Source organism: Peromyscus leucopus, chromosome 5 (assembly GCF_004664715.2).
Source record: "Peromyscus leucopus breed LL Stock chromosome 5, UCI_PerLeu_2.1, whole genome shotgun sequence".
Classification (NCBI taxonomy): domain Eukaryota; kingdom Metazoa; phylum Chordata; class Mammalia; order Rodentia; family Cricetidae; genus Peromyscus; species Peromyscus leucopus.
The window spans coordinates 137421474-137445577 of record NC_051067.1 but is presented as its reverse complement, the minus strand read 5'-3'; the positions used below and the strand labels follow the sequence as shown (position 1 = coordinate 137445577).

The following is a 24104-nucleotide window of genomic DNA, read 5'->3' as shown; positions in this document are numbered from 1 at the left end:
TTCCTTCTCTGCCTGTACAACGTGCGGGTACACCTTGGCTTGTGGTGTACACCTGATTTTAACCTGGGGCTTCTTTCTGAGCTGTGCACCTCAGTAACCCTTCTGGAAGATGGCCTGGCCTCCTTACCCCAGTCTGTGGTGTGAGCACATATTATGCCCTCGACCTCAATCTAAGCACAATAGGATGTTGGTGATGAAGGAGGTGGGGAGCACATCCTGTGCTGTGTGCCAGCAGTTTAGGAAGACCTGCGCCACAGGGCCAAGTCCCGAGCATGGTGGGTGGGAGAGGCGTCAGGCAGGGTCCTTCCTGTGGACTCACTGCTGACTCAGAAACGAAACCCCCCTCCTCCAGGCCTCCACGGATCCATCTGGGGAAATCCTAATCCTTTCCCTCTCCCTTGGCAGGGTTCCTGCCAGTGGAGCGGGAGGCGGCGCGAGGCGGTGCGCTTGGGTCAGGGGGAGGCGGCGGGGAGGAGGGGACTCCACTAACTTTGTAGTTCAGCTTCAGGGACCGCGGGGACATTCTGTTTGGCGCCGCGGCCAGGCCAGAGCCTCGGGTGGAGAAGAGAGGGCACTGTGCAGAAGCCATCGCCCCCTGCAGAGCCGCCAGCGTGTCGGGATGAAAGGAGCCGCGACCCCAGACGCGGGCTTGGCCGCGCTGCTCACCCTCCCGGGCCTGCTCTTCATCGCCACCCTGCTGCTCCTGGCCCTGCACCTCCTCACCCAGCGCACCAGGTAAGCGCAGAGGCTGCCCGGGGCCACGCATGCGCGAGATCGCGGCCACCCGACCTCGTGGGCACCGGAGTCCCTTCGGGATGGCTGGTGCGGGCAGACCTTGCTCCGGGCCACTGGCGTCTGCGGGAGCCAGGGCGCGGGTAGTGGTGGTGGGGGGTATCCTAACAAAGGCTTCGTCCACCTCTGCAGGCACTCACCACGGGTTACAGCTCTTGTGCCCAGCTGGACTTGCAGGCTGTAGCTTCCCAGGTTTGGTTAAGCATGATGCCGTGGCCTTTGCCTGGGCCCATGTAAGTTTTGTGGCCCAGAATTCCCCGCATTTCAAGGGGAGAATTTTCTTGAATTTCATCTAGTTCAGAAAGAAACATTTATAAGAAAATGTTGGTGTGCGATGTGGGTACTGCTCCGTGCCTCAGTTTACCCGATTATACCTCACCTGGAAAAATAGAAACAACAGAACTTACCTATCATGGGACTTTTGTGAGAAGCAAATGTGTTAATAGTATTTATGTCTTCGCTCTATTATTTTTCTCAGGACAACAAATAGTAACAACAGTGAAACTCAAGTGCATAACTACCTGGCTTGAAACTTGGAAGTAGAGAAATGTAAATACAATTATTCACTTCCAATTTATTTCATTTTTTTCCATTAGTGCCTTATCTTTTTCATGCACAGTTTTAATGGCTTTTGAGAATCAATTAATTTGGCGAGGATAGTATTACTATTTAAATATCTATAAATGGTTTTGGGGACAATGACACAGTCGAGGACGTTTCTGAAATTCCAGTTGAAAAATATTCAAGATAATAGTATTTGCATTTTCTCATATGTGAGTTTTCAGAGAACTTTCTGGAACTTTCCCTCCCCTCTTCTGTAGTCTTTTATACGCATGCTGCTTCAGAGCGCAAGGTCTTTAACTTCAGGCTCACATGATTCTACATGGGCTCCAACTTCTCACCGTCTGTCACATGGCACTTCTAGGTACGCAGATGCGAAGTCTCCATTTACATGCAGGGCAGGAGCAGACAAAGCTAAGTAGTTCATTCTAGACCACTGAGGGTAACTGGGTGAGAATGTGGAACTCGGGAGGACCACAGGGAGGTTAAAAAGGCAAGGCAGGATTTTCTCCGGGCATCCTGAGAATAGGCCAGTTTTTCTCTGTTCACTAAATAATGTTTGCTGAAATGTGCATGCTATCAATTTTCAGTTCCTTCGGACCTGGAAGATTCTATTGCAGGCCTGTAAAGCACTGCATTCTAGAGCAGTTCACTGTAGTTCAATATGGAATGACCGGAGTATGTACCAGTTGGAAAAGACCCATGTGTCTGATGGCTTCTGTTTTCTGTGTCTGGACAATTTATTCTATCACCATAGGAAAGCCCTGTCTGATGTCGCCTGTAAAACAGAAACCATGGTTGTAACAAGATATTCTCAATGTTTTGTGTATAGTCATATGCTTGAATGCCTATCAATAAAAATGTGTAAGTAGAAGGAAAACACTCTATTACAACTTGCCTTTTCCCACTGTGTAGTATGCTTAGGTGCCATTGCTGATGAACAGAGATAGTAACACACACACACACACACACACACACACACACACACACACACACCCTTGGGCTGTTGTGGATAGTGGAGTTGTAATAATTGTGAAACCTCCTCAGTCACAATCTATGTCACTACTGATCTTTTTAAGTCCCTGTCATATCACAATTAATTTTGATTGTGATAGTCTGATAAAAAAAAAAAGCTTTGCCCTCCCCCACCTCTCTCTCTCTCTCTCTCTCTCTCTCTCTCTCTCTCTCTCTCTCTCTCTCTCGTGCGTGCACGTACTTGCTTACATAAGAGTTGCTGAAAGTCAAACCCAGGGCCTTGGGCATGCTAGGCAAGTACTCTACCACTGAGCTACATTTAAAAAGTAAAAAGTCCAATTTCTATTTACTTTTGATGGAGTTATCTCTGAAAGTTTCTTTAATAACTTATTTTCTTTATAGTTATTTATTTTTCCCCCTGAGTCGGCACTGACCCAGGACCTTGTGTGTGCTAGGTAAGCACTCTACCACTGAAACACATCCTCAGCCCTTTCTTATGAGGTTCATAGAACCTCACACTCTTCCGTCTCTGCTGCCATTCTATTACTACTTTACTTTGTATTTAAGAGTGTCTGTGTATAAGTTTCCTTACTTAGAAAGCATTTTTAAGTCCTGACATGATAAAAATGTCCACCAGTGTTGTCCCTCATCACCAACTAATGTTTAAGGAGATGGTATACACACATTGGTTACATTCATTTCCTATCCTTTGGACAATTGTGTTGGGAATGCTTATAATACAGTGTTTTATAGGAATGCTGCATGCTTTACTTGCAAACTGCTAGGATGAGGGGAGAACAGGGCAACCCAGAGGCCGTTTATTGCTCTTGCCTGCTTTAGTGTATCTTTCATTTTTTCCCTCCTGCCCTGCCCCATGCCCCATCTCCACACCTTTCCTTCTAGTTTTTGTTTTGTTTTTTTGAGACTGAATCTCAGGTTAGTTTTAACTGCTGGGGTCAAATGATCCTTCCACTTTAGTAGCTGAGAATAGAGGACATGCCTCTGCTTTCAGGCCACCCGGATTTTTTTTTTTTTTTTTTTTTTTTTTGTAGTGGAATTCTTTTTCCTTTCCTGGAAGATGACTAGTGAGACTGTCAACCACAGATACCATCATAGTGCGTCAAGGGAGAAGGAGAAGAGGCGTGGCTGTGGTTATCACTTAGAAAGGTGGGAAATACTTAGAATCACCACATATTTTGGACAATAGAGTTAACAGGATTTCCTAATGGCAGATGAGAGAGAGAAATCCACAGTGAACTTTACATTCCCTAGGTTTTTCTCTGTAGTTCTCGGGATGGAAATGGATTTGGAAAATTGCTACTTGTCCAAAGCAATCACACCACGTTTAACCCTTACAGCAGTAACATTCTATTTTACTTGCTCAATAGCATCAACAAAATATAATGAAAGCTTCTCTGTAGGTTACAGCAGGAAAATGGCTGTCTGCTGACCAGAAAGCAGGACCTCACTAGATACTGAATCTGCCAGTCTCTTGGCCCTGGACTTTCCAACATCCAAACATTGAGAGATACATTTCTCTCTCCTATAAGCCACTGGGCTTGCGGTATGGTGTTACAGTAACGCTTTGCACTAAAGAAGATGCCATTCAACTCTCAGTGCCCTCCAAGTGGGGGCAGCTGCTGGACTCTGCTCAGCCTACAGCTCTGGCACCTTCTTGGCAACTCCACTCGTAGAGAGTTGGCCGAGAATCTGAGTGCTGTTTAGATGCAGGTATTTTTAAAGACGCTCATTTTTCATTACTTAGATTTCTTTCCTTGATTTTGTTACTCCAGTCGTCTCAAATCGGCACCTCAAGTGATAGTGCAGCTCTCCTGGGGAGCTTGTAATCCTCCAAACTTGTTCTCCTTTCCCCTCGATTTGGTCTTTAAAGCTCTCAGTCTCTCCACCACCTGTTTTGAGTCCAATTCCTCAGTAAATATATAATTTCTACAGTCATCTGTGGTAATGCCAATTTCCAAGCAACTTCATATTTCTAGAACCCAAATTCTATGTCAAATTATCAGGTACTCTGAGCAGGTGATGTGGAAGGTATGTACCCATGTATACACGTTTTGTTTCTCTTTTGTGAACTCACAGGTGTTTTAATTCCAAGGTTTATTTTTTACTTTGTGTGTATTGCTTGCATGTATTTTTCATGTTTCATATCTTAAATTAAAATCTTTGATCCACTTGGAGTTGATTTTCGAGAAGGCAGAGAGAGAGGGGGCAGGGATTTAGGTCTATTTTTATACACATGGATAGCCTGTTTAAAAGTCAGTTTTTAAGTACATGGCTAGTTAAACTTTAACTCCCTGAGCTCTGGGAATCACTGAGCTTTTTCTTATCTTCCTAATTTTGATTATCCCAGCATGTTCATGTATGTAGACTGGTAACATGCATTCAAGGCTCTTTTGTTGATCATGCTTTAGGTGTTATATTTAAGAAGTCACTACCATATATTTTACATTTTTCTGTTTGCAAATGTTTACCAAAGTAAGTAGTTATTTTTGAGTTACATTTGTAGATTTTCGGAGAAGAGGCAGTTTCATATAACTGCATGCACCTGGCATTCATTCCTGACTTGAATCCAGGTTCCCTCTCTTATCCGTTTTGAAATTCTCAATGAATACATTACATGTCTTTGAACCACAATATATCAAATACCTATCATTGTACCACATGTATACTGAACATCTGTCTCACTGGAAACTTGAAATATCCAGAGAAAGTTATGATAATTTGTCATCCACTGATCACCAAGGCTTTATTCAGCAGTTTAGTCTAGTTACCTAACTGTTGCTGGAGGGCTTCTCTCCAGGCTCCACCAAGCCCCGCAGTCCCACAATCCATGTATAAAATAATCATTCAGACGCTTATATTACTTACAAACTGTATGGCCGTGGCAGGCTTCTTGTTAACTGTTCTTTTATCTTAAATTAACCCATTTCTATAAATCTATACCTTGCCACGTGGCTGGTGGCTTACCGGCGTCTTTACATGCTGCTTATCCTGGCGGTGGCTGCAGTGTCTCTCTTCCTTCTTCCTGTTTCCCCAATTCTCCTCTCTCCTTGTCCCACCTACTTCCTGTCTGGTCACTGGCCATCAGTGTTTTATTTATATAGAGCGGTATCCACAGCAGTTAAGTAAACTGTGGGCATTGTCATCGTGTCACTCTAAGAATCCTCTTGGCAGGGGATGAGTGAACAATCAATGTGAAGTCCTGAGGACTCCCTGCAGAATCACGGTCTTCTCTCCATCCAGTTTGGCACGTCCATTGGTGTAATCCTCCCGCAGCTCGTGAGCTCGTGTTTTGGCAGTCCTGCTGGTGAGACTTTAAGGGTGTAGCTTCTGACATTCCCAGGAGACACACCCTCACAGCAAACTGCCTGATCCCCTCTCTGGCCCTTACAATCTTTCTATCCCTTCTTTCACCATGCTCCCTGAGCCACAGGTGTGGGAGTACTTCTAGGTGTATCCATTAGGACTGGGCGCCACACTCTGCATTTTAAATGGTTGTGGTTTTCTATAGAGGTCTCTGTTGCAAAGAGAAATTTCCTTAATAAGGGCTGAAGACTACACTTCTCTGTGAATATAGGGACAAATGTTTATAGATTATTGTTAGGGATTATCCTGGTTTAGTAAATTAGTTGTTGTCAATTTTCCTCCAATGACCATGACTTCACTAGTACTGAGTAGTTAGCTAAGTTTCCAGTACCAAGCATAGCTTCCCTCTTACTGAATGGGTCCTTCAGTCCAGTTACAGAGCTGTGAGTTACCACCAAAGTATGAATGCCACTACTGCATCCTTCGGGTTACCATGCCATGGTGGTCATTGAGGTAGTTAATAAGCCTCCCTGTGTTAGAAGCTTTCATGGCACCTTCTGGTACCATGGTCCTCAGGGAGAAACATTCAGGTCACTTCTAGCTCAGAGGTCTTTGGGCCCTGTTTCTGAAGTATACAGTATCTTCAGCAATAGGGACCATCTTTGGAATGCATATCATAGTATCAACTCCTGAAAGTTGTCATCTGACCAACACACACACACACACACACACACACACACACACACACACACACAGAGAGAGAGAGAGAGAGAGAGAGAGAGAGAGAGAGAGAGAGAGAGAGAGAATAAATAAATTGTAATTTTAAAAAATCTTTAAAAAATGATGTTTGGCTGATATCACTGTTCCATACAAGGAAGTTATTTCTCTTTTTAATGACAGTTGTCCTTTGGTTATCTAAAGGACATTTACTGCAGAGGCATTCCTTTGAATACCAAAAGCTGCTATGCTCAAATACCTGCTATAATAATGTAAACTTTAACTATCTGTAGGTTACTTTAATACCTGATACTACTGTGCTGTATTACCTAAGCATCTGATGAGAAAAAGTTCATTTGGTACTGTTGCTGTTTCTTCCTGGATAGTCTTAGTCTTCAATTGGCTGAATATACAGCTAAGAAATCAGGAAATAAGGAAGGTCAGCTATGATTAGTCACTCCCAAATAAAATGGATGAAGCTCTAGATTCACTCATTGCTATTCCTGCCCACTGAAGGAGAAGAACTATGCTGCCATCAACAATGGTTGTTTTACTTTAATCTCCCCCATTTTTCATAAAAACAGGAAAAGGATGTGGGCCATTCTGAGAAAAGTCCTGTGGCGTTGGAGAGTTCACCAGGTTCACGGGTGGAATTTTATATTTTCACAATACATGAGAGATGTCAGGGAGCTCTCCATCAATGTCGGTGGCTCTTGGTTGAATAGCTGAGCAGTGAGTATGCTGTGCTATAGCTCCTCTTCTTAAGCCCCAATTTTGGATGGGTCTCACCATCATTTAGAGAAAATCGCTAGGGTCTGAAAGATGGCTAGTGGGCAAAATGCTTTTAGTATGAGCTTGAGGACTGAAGTTTGGATCCCCAATACCCATGTAAAAGCCAGACACGCTTGATGGCCTGCCTTGGAAAGAAGAGATTGGAAATCCCTAGAGCTAGCTGGTTAGCTAGACCAAGAGTCCCGGGTTCAGTGAGAGATTCCATCTCAATATTTAAACTGAACACTGTGGTGGTTTGAATGAGAATGGCCCCCATAGGTTCATATGTTTGAATGGTTGATCCCCATTTAGTGGAAATGTTTGGGAAAGATTACAGAGTGTGGCCTTGTTGAAGTAACTGTGGCCTTGTTGGAGGAAGTTTGTCACTGGGGGTGGGCTTTCAGGTTTCAGAAGGTCACACCTGGCCTAGTCTTCCTCTCTTTCTCTGCCTGCAACTTGCAGATCAGAAGTGAGCTCTCAGCTACTGCTTCAGTGCAATGTCTGCCTGCCTGCCAACATGCTTCCCACCGTAAGGATGATGGACTAACTTGTAAGCAAGACCCCAAATAAATGCTTTTCTCTAAGTTGCCTTGGTCATAGTGTTTTGTTATAGCTATAGAACGGTGACTAAGACAGAAAGTGAGCGAGAAAGACACCCAATGTCAATCTCTGGCTCTGTGCTCACACACATACATGAATATGCTCACCTGCACATTTGTCCCCACACCTCACACACATAACCATATGTACGTGAATATATGCACATTCATCCATAGTATACACATGTGTGCAAACACTGGAGAAAGGAGGCAGAAACAAAAGAGTGGTGGTTGGGATGCGAGTACGTGGTAAGAAAGACTTCACTGTTGCTGGCTTGTTTTGTTTTGTTTTTGTTTTTGTTTTGGGGGAATTAGTTATGCTTGGAGTTTGGAACCAGGAACTTGCTACTGGCCTTGCAGATGGATCAAGGATGAAGGAATCCGTGACCAAAGAATACAAACAGCCTCTACCAGGTGAGACAGGCAAGGAAACATTTTTCTTAGAGGCTCCTGAAGGTGACCTAGATTCACCTGCCCTGTCAACACCATGATAACCCACCGAGACCCGTGTTGGTCTTCTGGGCTCCAAATCTGTCAGATAATAAATTTGCAGTGATTTGCTCTGGCATTCATTGGAAAACAGCCTCATTTTCTATGCTTCTTTCATTGAACTATAATGCCTCTTCAAAGAAGGCTCCAAGGCGGGGCAGGTTTGGGTTGTGGCTGACTGTACTGGTTGTCCCTGAGGAGCAGCATTAGATACTCATAAATTCCATTCATTTTCTACCATGTAAACACGGTAATTTAAAACTCTTCATCTTAGGCTTCACAGGTGGTGATGAATTATCCATCCATGTTTCTTCCTTATCCAGTAATTCACAGTAAGTTTTGAGTGGTTGTTATGTATCTAGCATCTCAATGCATCTTCCAAATGTTTGAAAATGGGACACAGGCTATAGGCATTGGGCCTCAGATGTGATTCAATCTGGAAGCTTCTTCTAACATAGTCTTGATACATGTCTATGATGCTTGCCTTCAGCTGGGGTGAGGAGGGGCCGGAATGACTGAATTATACAGGGACCTGAGGGACTACATTGTACTGTCTTTCCAAAATTAAGAGTGGATCAGGCTGCAGACTGTGGAGAAAGGATTGACAGCTTCTTGCAGGAGAGTGGCTCTGTACTTCATCCAAAGTAAAATCCCATTGAAACTGCTCCAGGTTACTGTTCTGTGAAAGGCAAAGGACAAAGCTGCGGAAAGCTACCTTGCTGAATAAGAGAAGGGGACATCAATTATATCCTGCCTTTTATAGCTGAAGTGCTCACTTTATGGCTTGGCTTTCTTTCTTTTTTTTTTTTAAACCCAGAAGTATGTGGAATGGACATTTTTGTCTATAGAAGAGTAAAAAGGATTAATTAATTCTGTAATTGCTGAATATAAAAATTAATAGAATTTCTAACAAAAGTGTAAGTATAGTATGATTTAAATTCATTGTCATTTCTTCTTGCACCTTCATCCTAAATAGTTAATGAAGGAAAAATTTACAAGTTTTACTGGATTAAGCACCTAGTTGAACATGGGGCACTGAGTACCCAGGGAGAATGAATGAATAAATGAACTGTTTTGAGCCGTCATAGTTATTTTTCTTCCAATATGAACATTTTAGGGCTATCTCAACATCACAACATACAAAATCATAAAAATTGATACTCAAAGCCATGCATATCATTTCTTCTTATTTAAAATGCAAAGGTGTCTTAAGCAAGTTCTTATCAACCAAGAATGTTTATAAAAGAGAGTGTACTGGTGCAATGATTATTCTTCAGCACAAATCTGTTTAAAAAACATAGTAACTGGAGTGTAGCCAACACCTAAAATTCCTGCTCCTGAGAATTTGCAGTTTAAAAAAATGTCTAGTTGATTTTCAGTTTTAGGTGCTGGACTTTTATATCATATTCCCTTCCCTCATATAGATGGATAGATACTTTGTTTAACAAAATAGAATTTCTCTGTGAAAAAGGTAAGCCTGTTTTTGATAATCATACCCAACCATTTATAAATGTTTGGCTCTAAGTACATTTAAAAACATGGCAGGACCAACGGTCATAGAATGTTAAAGGGACCAGGTTTTATAATTGAAAATCAAAGTTGTCTTGGTGAAAGCAATGCTTTGTAGTGACTGTAACTTAGGATGCAAACCACTCTAGTCCCAGAAAACAAGTGGCTTATTGTTTGATGACATTCATCTAGGGCAAAGTGCAGTTGAATTGTATTTTGGTAATGCTGGTCTTTGGGAATAGGATGTGAAGAAATAAACTACTTTGTATGTCAGACATCACTTTTAGAGTTGGTATATTGTATAACTGTTTCTGAAAGAGAATGATGACAGCAAAAACTTTTTGCCTAAAAGACTTAAAGCAAATTCTTTGTATTCTTTATTATATTGCATTTTATTAAATCCTCTCTCATAAGGACATTCTTCATCTTATACAGGCATAAAATATGTCTCATTTAAATAACACTTGCAACATAGCTTCATATGTTCATAGCTACGATGTTAATGTACAGGGTTCTAAGTCACAGTGTTTGAGTAGCTGGGGAGATACCTTGGTTGATAAGGTACCTGGTATGCTTAGTTCAAAGCCCCAGCACCTACATAAGTCAGGTGGAGCAGCATGAGTCTGTAACTCAAGCACTGTTGGGATGGGAGGAGTGGGTGGAGACAGGAAGATCCATGAGGCTTAATGGCCAGCCACCCTAGCCAAATCTATGAATTTGAGGTTCAGTGACAGATGTGTCTCAAAAAATAAAGCAATGACAGACATAAGTGCACACACTCACACTAACAAATATACATCATGATACATAACAGCACATAACACAAATTATTAATAAAATAAAATATAAAAGGCATAGTGTTTGCAATAAGCCCATCTCTTAATGCCACTATCTCCTCCTTTTTACTACTACTGTGTCTCTGACATAGGCACTTCCCTTTTATTAAAAATGAGCAAATTAAGACCTGATACAACTTGAAAACATTTCTAGTAGAAAGTTAACTAAGATACGCATACATGGATTAAAAATTTTAAAACAAATAGCATACTGTCAAAGAAGGCTGGCACATTTGGCTTGCCATTTCCTGTTTGCAGTAGACCGTGAGGCTGAGACATGTGAGGGGTAAGATGGGAAAAGTGGATCTCTCTTTTTTTGTCATGTCTGCTTTCCAGCTCAGCAGAGCATTTGGAGTTCTCTGTTTGTCCAGGCTGCTCCATATTCAGATGATGTAGAGAGAAAGGATAATGACGCTGGATTGTCGGCAGAGAGCCATGGTTACCAGAGTTAGAATGGTTAGAGAAGAGGGGATAGGCCAGGAGAAGCCAGGTCTGGCAGAGAGGAGACAGAAAGAGAGGGAGAGGGAGAGAGAGAGAGAGAGAGAGAGAGAGAGAGAGAGAGAGAGAGAGAGAGAGAGAGAGAGACAGACAGACGGGGAACATGGCGTCGCCTTTCAAAGGCAAGGACGCATCTGTGCACACAGGCCCATGCTCAGAGATCACACCATCATGTTTGTGAGACTACATGACCGTGTAGCCATGAGGCATGGATCACACAGGACCTTGACCCAGAAATGACTAGACAGAGATGACTAAGTGTCCCACCAGGCAGGCACAACCATGGGGCGTGGTTGGAATTCCTATCATCGAGAACAGGACCCATGATACTCAGATCTGTAACATGGGGGAATGTCCAGGCTGAGAATCACAATTTGGTCTTTTGGAAACTTGTGGAAATTTGTTTCCCAACCACTGGTTTCCAATGAAAATGCACCCTGAAGGAACCTAGAGCCAAAGGAGAAGGGCATCTTCATCCTCTGACAGTCCATTAAAGACAGTTGAGTCTCTCTTCTTCTAACCATCCTCTCTAAGTGGGCTGTGCAAGCGGTTGCCTGTGACATTGCTCTAGTTACTATGGTACTTGAAAAGTAGCATTAAATGCCAAATGAGAAAGTGTTAGATAGTTCACATATTTCTTGATATTGCAGAGGATAATAGTTAATGCAGTATCTATTGAATGCCCTGAGGTGCATGGTAGACTTTTAATCTTGTTTCATGTTTTTAATGACATTTTATACATGGGCAAAGATTTACAGAACCATATTGTATAGAGAATTTATAGCTCTATTTATGTTTTTGTACTCATACATGATATATCTTTCATCATATATGCAATACACACACACACACACACACACACACACACATATATATATATATATATATATATATATGTATGTATACATATCTCAGACTACTTCTACCTTTTTTGTTTGTCAGTGTGTTGTACCACATGGTGTAGAGCATTTTGCCAAAAGATAAAAATACTCCCAGAACATATGAAGTCATCAGTAAGCTGAAGAAGGGTAATGACTTTTGTCCAAGGCATTTGTAATGCTGCTATCCACATAGGCAATAATACATGCCTTTAATACCCACAATTCTAAGCAGAATAGATATTTTAAACTTAATATATCTATTGATTTCTAAGAGAGAATCTAAATGTGAAGTCCTTGTATTTTTCTAGAGAAGTAGACTAAGGTTAGAATTGCTTTCTGAATCAACACTTCTATAGACACGTGTGGAACTTGCCTCTTCTCTTTAGTTTCTAGAGTAACACACACTTCTTTCTGGTTTCAGAAGCAGAGGCCTTACAGATGAAACCCAGTGCAGGTGGATGGACTCTGAGTGCTTAATGACCCAGGCACTGTAGTTTATCCAACTTATTCCAGGGGTGAGATGCTTCGCTAATAAAGAGTCCAGAAGCTCAATGGACAATGTCAATATGCATGGAAAAGTCCTTATGTAATGTAATCCCATGTACAATGACTGTACATGATGACATTTCAATTAAAAAGACAGAAAAGTACAGAATGTTTGATTTAACAGCATTCCTCGGGTTTGTCTTTTCCCTTTTGTAAGGCATGAGAGGTCAGAGGTCATCTGTGCTTTGTCTTTCATTGCTTCCCAGAATTTCTTCATTTTAAATCTCACATAGATACATCTGTGTTTAATTGTGCTGTACTGAATATTCTGTTCAACTACTTGATTAAATAAGAATGAATGTATGTGAGAAACGTAAGTAGTTAATTTCCCAGCAAAACATTGATAATTTGCGATGGTATCCCCTTAGCCTTCTTACCTTCTAGAGTATATCTTCTTAGTGTCATGTTCATTGCAAGATTGAATTATAATGTGTTCAAATTCCGTTGTTATAGTTTATTTTAAGCTGTGGTTGCTTCATGAGATTCATGAAGGTCTAAAGGCTGTCCAAGCCATAGTGTCACTCCAGAGACAACTTTCTTTTGATCATCAGAGATGTAGCACATAGCAGATTATTTGTTCCCAAATGTAATTAATAAAATTAAATTGATAGGCAAAAATCCTTTTAATTATATTGTATTGAAAAAGATATGTATGAACTATGTTCCATCATATATGCGGTGCATATAAAATGGACTATATATATAGTATATAGATGAGCTTTCTGTATATTATATAGTATGTATCAATATGTTTAAATGGTTAGTCCATCTCCTTTAGAATGCTGCAGTGACCATGTCTGTCATTGTCATCAGTCTGTCTCAGTGGGAGAAATCAAGCCAATTGTTTGAAACTCTGTATACTTGATCTCTTTTAGTACAGTTTTTCTTCAAGAGACGAGCTCAACAGACATGTGAAGTCAGACAGGTTAACCTGAAACCAGTGCCTCTACTGAGGTCACCAAAACTATTATTTTCTTACCAAAAGTGTGGGGTGAAATAGCTTACAGGACCTTGTTCCAATCTATAGGGTGTTCTGAGTCATGCAATAAATTGACAGTGTTGCTTATGTTATATGACCCTGAAAAATTAGTTGTTCATTTGTCAAATGCACCAAAATTTTCTTCTTCTTTTTAAACTTTATTTAGGACATTCAAACATTTATTTGCAAATTTACCTCTCTCCTCAGAACAGGTAATTATCCCTTAATGAAAAATCCAGGAGATGTACAAACACATTGATTTGTGACAGGATCACTCTTAAAGGGAGTGAATTTTGGCTACGGCCAGAGCATACTTATTTCAGGGTCTCTGACACTTTTGTAAGTAGGATTAAGTGAAGCTGGACCTGTGGCAGGAAGTGCTTTTATTCTCCTGTGTGTGAAGTGCTTTTATTCTCCTGTTTGCTAACCCTCACCGAGATGCTTTTGGAATAGCCAGGTCAGGAATATTTATCCCTACTGAAAAAAAAAAAAAATGAGAATCATGCTGTTCATGAAATCGCAGTAGTAAAACTTCCACAGGAGAGGAAAAGGCATGAGGACACTTGTCACTTTCTCTGACCTTTCATTTTCTCCTCTAAAAATTAGGGAATTGGACTGGTGAATCACTTTGAAGACAAGGACATTGCTATTTTTAAGTTGACCCCCAACACATGTATTTTAGCAATGTAGATTTTACCAGACAGCAAACTCCACATGCATCTTTCTAACTCTTGCAATCCCCTCCTTTCTGTACTTCTAGAATCATACCAATGGCCCAGATTTGTGGAATTTTCTCAGCTCTCTTAGGCAAATTTGACTGTCTTCTCCCCAGAACCTCAAAATTCACATCCCAGAACATCACTATTTAATGCCCATCCCACCCATCTTCTGCGTCTGCCGTTTGATGTGGATCAAAATCTGTTTTATATTTGTTGCTATGGCTGCAGCATTTAGAGAAATGCCTGGCACTTTGTAATTCGTTGGCAAACAACACATTTGTAGAAAAGCCTAGTTCTCAAGTAGAATATGGTATCTAAGCCTTTGGACAATTTGCACAGTCATTGTTGGTTTAAAAAATGCTGAGAAATCTGGCATACGTAGTTCACTACCAGGAATATGACTCATGACTCCACATGTTAGTGAGAAGTCAGTTGTTGGAGATTTCTTTAGGCTATTTTAAACAATAGTTTCAGGATTCTGTGTATCAGAAACATAAGACTCCAGATCCTGATGTAAATGGAGGAGCATGAGAAATGTCTGGTTCCTGGAGATCAGAGCCAAACTGTTTTTGAGAAGCAAAGTGAGTATTTTATTGCTGCTCTTTGATGGAATTTGATAAGGATAGTTGAAACTCAAACTCAGGACTAAGAACTCAGATTTGATTAAATTCACTTTGGAATCAAGACAGTCCAGAATTCAGATTAGTGATGAGAAGACCATTTATAAAATTAAGTTGACAGGTGTGGGAGCTCACATCTTTAATGTCAGCAGTTAGCAAGCAGAGGCAGGAAGATCTAAAGGTCAGATCAGGTCAGTCTTGTCTACATCACAAGATCCTGTCTGGAAACAGCAACAGCAACTAATACCTCATTTTAATATATAACATGTGAGTTGGATGAACCTCTTATTATAAAAAGGGTGAGGTATTTGACTTTCCCCCCTTTACTTGTTAAGAATAAGCCAGAGAGCTGTTGTCAAAGTGGGTGAGAGTGGGGCACTCACAACATAGATGATGGGGGTTTGAATACCAGCCCCTCTACTAACCAGAAGTAAGGCTTTCAACAAGGTATTTTATCTCTGACGACAGGAGTTGTGGATGATTTTAAAAATATCCCATGGCCTCACCACATGGGAAGCAGGCAAAACTTTTGTTTTTCATACCAGACTTATTGTCCTCCAACAATGTGGGAAATACTGAGGTAAATGCAAAACAGAATACCCCCTAGATTCTGTCTTTCAGGACTTCACAGTAGAGTTAGGAACATAGGTAATAAATGGAGCCTTCCAAGTTCACACTTCCCTGCTCTATGAATTCAAGATTACTTATTGCCTGTATTCCTCAGCTTTACACATTTCCTTCCATTCCCACAATCTCCTAAGTTTGGGCTTTGTATTGAGAGGAGAATGGAGACTATTGGTGCTGATTAGCATAAGAACTTCCATCTCATTCCTTATCTCTGCCAATCTTTAGTATTCTCATTCTGAGCAACAAATACTAATTGGCTGACTAATGTATTGCCAGCTACTGATTATGCATCAAGGAAACTCACGAGGAACCCAAACCTACAGAGACATGAGTAACCCAGCAATTCACTACACAAAAGGGTAGAGTATCAGGATAGAGCTATCAGGATTGATACTACAGAAAATCAAGTGTTAATGGTGGGATTAGATTGGAAAATTCTTAGAGTAGTAACTGTTCACTTTGGATGGTGTAGGGGGAAGAACTAAAGAGAAGAGAGGCCCAAATTTAATGGAAGGTTAGGTTTCAGTTCAAGGGATGAGCCTACTTTATTGGACATTACATGTGCAGTGTTTATGAGATACCTGTCTTTGTATTCTCTTTGGAAATGTAATGTATGAACATTAACTTTTATATTCAATTCTATCTTAGTGATTTTTGCAGTAGGGAAGTAGAAATTAATAGAAGCAACTGCCAGCTCAGGACAGTTCTCTCAAGTGCCACATCTTCCCTGCACTCCGTGAATTGTCATCTGCTATTTCTTCTCAAGATTATGTCTTCAGAATCAAAGCAATTGGCTGGTAGATAGCACATGACATTTGAGTCTTTACTTTGGCTGTTTCCACACACTGCTGTTGTTAGAAAAGTTCCTTTTTCTCTAAGTTGCTGGAAGTTATAAAGATGCTGGCCTCTTAACCTCAAGTAGGTATTAGCCCTGCCTTGTGGGAAAGGGGAATGCAGGCAAGTGGAGGATTTTAGATAAAGATTGTCTGATTCTGGGCTGACTTCAGTATTATCTCAGGTTTGTGGCCATTGGATAAAGTAAGACTTCCATCAGGTTTGTTTATTTTTCTCCATCCATCATCCATTGTCAGGCTATATGTGAGCTTCTAGATAGAGCATGACACTGGTGGAGTTACAGTTTTGTCTATGAACCAATGGAAAGGGAAGGAACAAGATGGCTGAGGGAGACCATGGAGAATGATGATAATGTGTTCTGGAGGTTAAGGTGAGAAATGAACAGGAGAGGGCGAGTGGGAGAGAGAGCTAGAAAAGGCAAGACAATCTAAGTTCCTGGGCTATCCACTGGAGTTCTGTTCACACCTGAGGTTGGGTTTACTCTTGACCTGAGATGCCATATTAATGCCTCTCATATTATTTAGAAGCCCTGAACTAAATGACCAATGAATGCTTAGATTACCTCTGCATACTACTGTGGGGCAGGGGGAAGGGAAGGAAGAGATGTTCACCTTTTCCCAGAGCAACTTTTCTAGCTCCAGTGCCTACCCTCCTGCAGAGTATAAGGAGGCAGGCATGCAGGCATGCATGTCATTCACCCTGACAGGTTTTGATGCTGGTACACAGGCCACCATGAACACACTGAGGCATGGCTGCCACCTTGGAGGGCTGTGAGAATTTTATTTGTGTTGTTGTTTGCTGAATGTTTATTACTATGGGTTTATTGGTTTTCAGTTTATGGTTCAATAGTTTTATTCTTTATAGTACATGAACACTTTATTGCGAATTAAGACTCCTAAAATAATAAGTGTATAAAGTATGACACTCTTAATAGGCATTTAAAGCATAGCAGTAGACTGTACTGGATAGACCTGTGCTCCACGTGTCAGTCAGTCAGTCAGTCAGTCAGTCAGTCAGTCAGTCAGTCATTTTTTTCCCACTTCCTAGCTCTGAAATTCAAAATCAGTTTCTTACCTTCTTTATGCCTTGGATCTCCTGGGAAAGGATTGGGGGACCCTGTACTGAAGTCCTAAGACTCACTGCAATTCCCAAACTTTGTAACTTCAGCACCAGTTTTTCACCCCAAATTATTTTTTCAGACAGGTGAGGTTTTTTAAAAAAATTATCTTAAGAATTTTTATTAGTTGTATTAAGAGAAATTCTAGTAAGAATTAATTAATTCAGAGTACTGAACAACAAAAAAGGAAACAAAAATGACTGTTAAAAACACTGGGGCTTGTCAGCCACCTGCACTGCTGGCTGAATTTGCTAGGAAAGCTTGGGGAGGCAGTGATGCCTGACCCTGTGTTTTAAGGGTGAGCCTTCTGGGAACAAAGGATGTTCCAGCAAGTGCATGCTTGGCTGGAGGTGGGGAATGAAGGTGGGAGCAGCCAAAGGTGTGGGAGGAGGAAAGTGAAGATTATATTTGAGGAAAAAAAATGTGAAAATTACAATTTTCATAAGCCTAATATTACCTCAGAAAAGCAAATTGCAAAGGGATTGCTCTTTCAAAACAAACAATTCCTTATTATATGACCTCCCTTATTTAACTATTGGGCCTATCTGTCTAACACTAAGGAAATGTATAAACAGATATTATTCATCAATAATTATAACAAAGAATAATGAAACAGAAAAATAAAATATTTGGGAAGCAAACATACCACAGGATCTTTGGGTTAATTTTATTCATAAGATTGATGCATGAAACAGTTATCTGAAAGGGACTGGACAAAGCTGAATGTTCATGTATAGTATCATGAGAAATGGTTTCTTCTAAAAAACTGACTATACTCTGATGTCTGCTTCTCATCTGCAGCATTGAACTTTATAAAACTCAGGGCCACTGCTTGAGTTAACTAGTAAAGTGCATGAGAACTTGCTGAAGTAACTTATTTTCTTATTCATGTGTACTTGATTGTCTTAAACTAATTTGGTGTAAGTAGCAAAGATTCACTCTTAATTTCCTTGCATGTAAGTTATTACCAGTGTTACAGAAATTCTAGAATTTGGGGGAGGGGTGGCAATTGTTTGGTCAACATAAATAAAATTGATCACTAAACTTTTAGCTGTAGAGGAGTCAAGTTAGAAAAATGTAGTATGGGCTCTCATTATCAGGTAGTTTTATTTTTATGTCATATAAAATAATTTGTATATAGCCCAACTCCTATTTAGACTTAGGAGCTTAGTGAGTGATTATCTTAGATAAGATAAAATTTCAATTGTGATATTGTTATTAGTGCAGGAAAACAACAACAATACAAACCACAATGGTGGGTTTCAGAGTCCCCATTAGGATAACCGCCATCCTAGATGATATTGCATAAGCCGAGTGTGTATGTTCTACGTTATCATTTATAACAGTTTTAGCAAACTAAAGACATTTTTCACATTTGAGAATTTGGAAAGCAGCTCAGAATCTCAACTTTGGAACGGGCCTGCCTTCCTTATTTCCTGCTTCCTCATATGCCCTGCCTTCCTCAGCATCGTGGGTTATCACCACGAGCATTCTGAAGAGAGCACAGGATACGGTTCACACAAGGTCTTGGTAAGAAGATGGGACTCACATCTTCAAGCATATGGAGTGCTGAAATTTGGGGGAACAAACCAAAATGTTAATCTGAAATCTTATTTAGGAAACAAAACTTGTGTGACTAGAAATAGACCGTGTTCTAAATATATTCTGGTACGTGTGCATTCTGGTGCATAACAAATGTCACAAAGTAAGAGTTTAGGGGTCAGCAGAGTATGGCACATTTTTCTAGAGAATGTGTCTACCACTCAGGGAAATTATTGGACTTTTCATAGTTTGAGAATTTCAAATCTTTTGAGTCACAAAATCCATATTTCAATTCTTTGAGGAAATGGGTATTCATCTTAAGATGCCCTCCACATTTATTTATGATTGATGAGTAAAAAGCCGTGTATGTGGGAGCTGGAGAGATGGCTTGGCGGTTTAGATTGCTGACTGTTCTTACAGAGGACCCAGCTTTGCTTCTAAACATCCACATGGCAGCTTTTTCCTCCAGTATTCCTGTTTGTGGTTGCTTTCATATTTTAAATCCTTTGTTAAAATAGAAATTTGTTTCAGGGCTGGAAAGATAGATCAGTGATTAGCAGCACTTTCTATTCTTGCAGAGGACCTGGGTTCTGTTCCTAGTACCCTTATAGCAGCTCATAGCCATCTGTAACTCCAGTTCCGTGTGATCGTACGCCCTCTTCTGGCCTGTGGGCATAGGATATGCATGTGGTGCATATACATACATGCAGACAAGCACTCATAACTGTAAAATAAAATAAATAATTTTGAAACATTACATATTTGATGTCACACAATGATGCTACATTTGTGTAATCATTTCGACAACCATGCTAATTAACATGTCCATTGCCTTTATGATGATGCTCTGGGGTTTAATTTAATATTTAGGATTTCCACAATAAGTTTCAAGTATATACAATTCACTATTGTTAAATATTGCTAATAACCTATATATTATACTTGCAGAAATTACTCATTTTATAACTGAAAGTTTGTACTCTTTGGCCACCACGTCCCATTTCCCCCACCTTCCAGACCCTAGCAATCTGCACTCCACTGTCTCTTTATATACAGCTATTTAAAATGTTACACACCTTTACTGTTATGCACTGTTTGTCTTTCTGCACTAAGTCCAGTGTTCTCCGGGTTCATTTATGTGATGCACACAGGAGGTCCTTCGTTATAGAAGATCAATATTTTGCTGTTTGTGTAAACTGTATGTTGTGAACTGTGTTGTAGTGAGTGGAGAGACATGTTCATATTTTTGTTGTTTTGTATTTATTGGCTTAAATTTTTAATATGATACATTTTGATCATCCCCTCTCCTACTCCCAGATATCCTCACCTCCCTGCTTTCCCAACTTCTTGTTCTTCCTTTCTCTCTCTTTCTTTCTCTTTCTTTCTTTCTTTCTTTCTTTCTTTCTTTCTTTCTTTCTTTCTTTCTTTCTTTCTTTCTTTCTTTCTTTCCTTTCTTTCTTCCTTCCTTCCTTCCTTCCCCTCTCTCTCTTTCTTCCTCTCTCTCAAAAAGAAAAAAGAAAACAAGTAAAGAAATATCAAAACGATTACCTTTTTTCCCCCCATTTTTTAAAATGAGTATATGTGGTATATAAATGTGGGGCACACACGCAGGCGTATATGGAGCCAGAGATGGACTTCAGATCTTTTTAAACTGCTCCCCACTTTACTTTTTGAGACAGCATATCTCACTGAGCCTGGAGCTCACCAATTGGCTAGAGGAGTGGACCAACAAGGCCCAAGAATGCTGCTGTCTCCACCTCCTGTTGCTGGGGTTCTAGGCTTATGCTGCCACTCACAGCTCTTTCACAGGGTTGGGGAGATCCAAACTGGGGTCCTCAAGTCTGTGAGAGTACTTTACTGACTGAAGAATCTCCACATCTCCAACTCCACCATATTTTTATTAAAGGATTGGGCTTATAAATTATAAATCTGTGGGAGCATAAACATGCTGAATATTAATAGTCCCGTTTTATTGATTATCGACTATGTGCCAGCAATGTACCAGGCTCCACTCTTAATTGAACACACTCTGGGAAGCTGGTTTCATTCTCTTGCCCTCACAGAGGGAACTTGTGTAGCAAGCCAGTCTGTGGTGCTTAAGGCCACTCCCACTGAGCAGCTGAGCTGGGATTCAAAGTCTCCAACATATTCGTAAACCCATATTCTTTTCACTTCTCAGGCTGTGTGACTGGTAAAGACAGAACGGCTTGGCTCTTGTTGGGCCAATGCTTCAGCTCTCAGCCTGGAACTCTATAAAATGTGCTCACTTCTGGGATTCGGGCTTGTCAACATCCTGCAATTGAGTGAGCTGGAGCCCTGGCGGGTCTCCCACAGAAAGTGCTGGAAATCCCCATGGCACTTCTGACTCAGAGCTGTGTTTCTGAACCCATGAATTTTTAAACACAACGTCAGCAAAACTGACTCTGAAAGTTCCTAGAAACTGCGCTGTCCTCCATCCCTGCAAGTACTGGGAAGCCACGTTTTCTCTAGTGTACAGAAGTTCAAAAGCAGCACCTCCAAGGGTCCAGAGAAAAAGAGCTTCGAGGTCTCCCCGTTGTAGTGATTTCATTTCTGAAACATGATGTGAATTTGCAGTCTTGGAGGTCCTTCCCCAGCTTTATTTTATTATGTAGAGTCCACAGTGACGCAAATCGTGAGATACATTTCTGTTTCTTCAGTACTCAGCAGGCTCTGCGTTTACCACGTGGTGGTGGAATACAGGAACCAAGGCATCCATCCTGCGTTGCTCTCTTCCTCTCCTTCATAGGTTTCCAACCCATCCTAGCACCTAGACATTCTGCTTCCAAAACAAATCCTGATCGGCTGAATGTTTATTCTAAGATTTGGATGAAGGACCTTAAGTTAGTATTTTGTTGTTGTTTGTTGTATTTATATGTTGAAAATTCTTTCTAAATGAGGAATTTAAGGATGTGCCCCATTAATGACAATTCAACAAGTATTTTTCTTATGGCGATTCACTCTCTTTGAACACTGTGTTTATTGTACTGATATTATAATAGACTATATATAATCAGGAGTAAGTACTCAGAAGATTCTAAGGAAAAGAGGATAGATACAAAATTTCAGGGGAAATACCTTCACAAGTCTGTTATATAATGCTGAGATTATAACATACACAGATTTTACCATATTTAATGTATAAACTCTACACTAAATATGATACATCTATTCTGCAATGAATCATACATGAAAATGAAGAACTTTTTTTTTTGCTTTATTTTATTGAATTAGTGCTTGACAATTAATCTGGTTACTCTCTGTCCCCACCCCCTCTCATTTCTCTGCCACCTCTATCAACTTTCCCTTCCCTATTGGGCCCTTTTCAAAGTTCCTAACTTTTGGGTTTGTTTCACCACTCATTTAGTTTACCCAGGGCCGTGTATATGATCATGGATTGGGGAGTATCAGTTAGCACCTGGTGAGGTCACTAATGCCTACCCAGTTAAAAATGGCCACCCTCTTTAAGGATGCCTGGGCCCTTCTTCCATCTGTGTCTGGCTGTTGGTGGGCCTATTCTTGTGCAGACCCAGCACAATTACAATTGCTGAGAATTCTGCCTATTTTTAAAGAACGGAGCATGTCTCACACTCTAAAATCGCTCTTTTGCACATAAAACTGAATTTACCTACACTTCACTAAGAAAGAGGGCTTTCCATTTAGGTTGAAAAATGAAATTGCAAATTTGGACATTTATGGAAATCCAGTTCACTTTATGGTGAGATACCATGGAAACCAGACAGTCTTTTCCTAGTTACCTGCTCTGAAGCCACCAGAATGGTGTGACTGTGTAGAGCCGGAGTCAGTTAGGGAGCAGAAGGCCATAGGAGCAAGGTCATGTTTAGACAGTGTGACACTGATATGGATATCCAAGAGGAGTCACCTACAACATGGCTGACACCAGACATCCAGAAGACCATGAATCAGCAAATGATGGCTGACACTGGATGTACAGGAAAACCTAAACAACACGTCATCTATTGTATAACCACTTCTGACCATTGTGTGTGTGTGTGTGTGTGTGTGTGTGTGTGTGTGTGTGTGTGTGTGTGTGTTTTGCAATGGCCTTAAGTCACAAACCTTTTCCTCTGTCTTTGCCCCTGTCCATCTGCCTGGAGGCCAATGTGCCAGTTTCTGTGTGTGCTTGTAATCCCTCTGTGTGTGGGCTGCGTGTGCCAGTGTGTTCCTCAGCACCTGCAGGAGACTGCCTGCCTTTACCTCTGAGGATTATGTCTTATCTGCCTGTGACTCTTCACACATTCTTCAACCTTGCAGCCTCCCCTGACCCTCTTCTTTTCATGGCTTCAGGGTTTGGACCTCACAGCCAGCAAAGTACAACCTATGGGTCAGCATAGTCCATCTCCTCTGCTTTTTCAGTATGCAGTCCAGGAGTGGTGTTTTTCTTACATGTTAATATTTGCAACTAATTTAATGACTGAGGGCAGTGAACTACAAGTGAAGTAATCCACTAAGGGAATTTCTATCTCTTAATCTCATTAATTTCAGGTGTATGAGTTAAGCCTGCACCACAGAATGAAGATTATACTCAGTTATTGTACTATAAATGTCATCAGTGACAGATGTGTGGCAGTACAGTTCCTTCCTTTACACACATATATCAACATACTATGGTGACTTTTGTTTCTTGGTTTGCAAACCCAGAAATGCACAACATCCAAACGTTAAAGGCGTGTGCTACCACTGCCTATCCTAAGTATCTAGTGGCTGTTCTGTTCTCTGACCCCAGATAAGTTTATTAGGGTACACAATATTTTGGGGAACACAATACCACCACAAATGCATATTTTCCCATAGGGTCAGTGTTGTAGACACATACATATACCTACATATAGAGAGAAAAGGACATGAGGCTTTGCAATTTCAAATACTGTAGCATGTAAATTCACACAGAGAAAACTAGAAAAATATCCATTCTCTGAATCTCATTCTGTATCTCTTACCACCTACACCATACCCCATATGTCCTCCCTCATTACAAGCACATCTTAAAGTCATTAGAACTCAGTGGGTGGCAGAGGTACATTGGAGAGAAGCTCATAATTAGTATAAACCTCTTGGAGAAACTTTAGGATTTAACTTGATGTACACAAACACATACACACACACAC

General features: G+C 40.7%; 1 protein-coding gene across 1 annotated transcript in view; it reads left to right on the top strand.

Moving 5' to 3' along the window:
- The first annotated feature begins 232 nt into the window (after positions 1-232).
- LOC114690079 (cytochrome P450 7B1) overlaps positions 233-24104 on the top strand; it is a 177378-nt gene continuing 153506 nt past the window's right edge. Inside the window, exon 1 of the mRNA XM_028864517.2 lies at positions 233-735. Within this exon, the coding sequence (XP_028720350.1) occupies positions 620-735 (116 nt within the window). The 5' untranslated portion in view covers positions 233-619. The remainder of the gene's footprint in view (positions 736-24104) is intronic.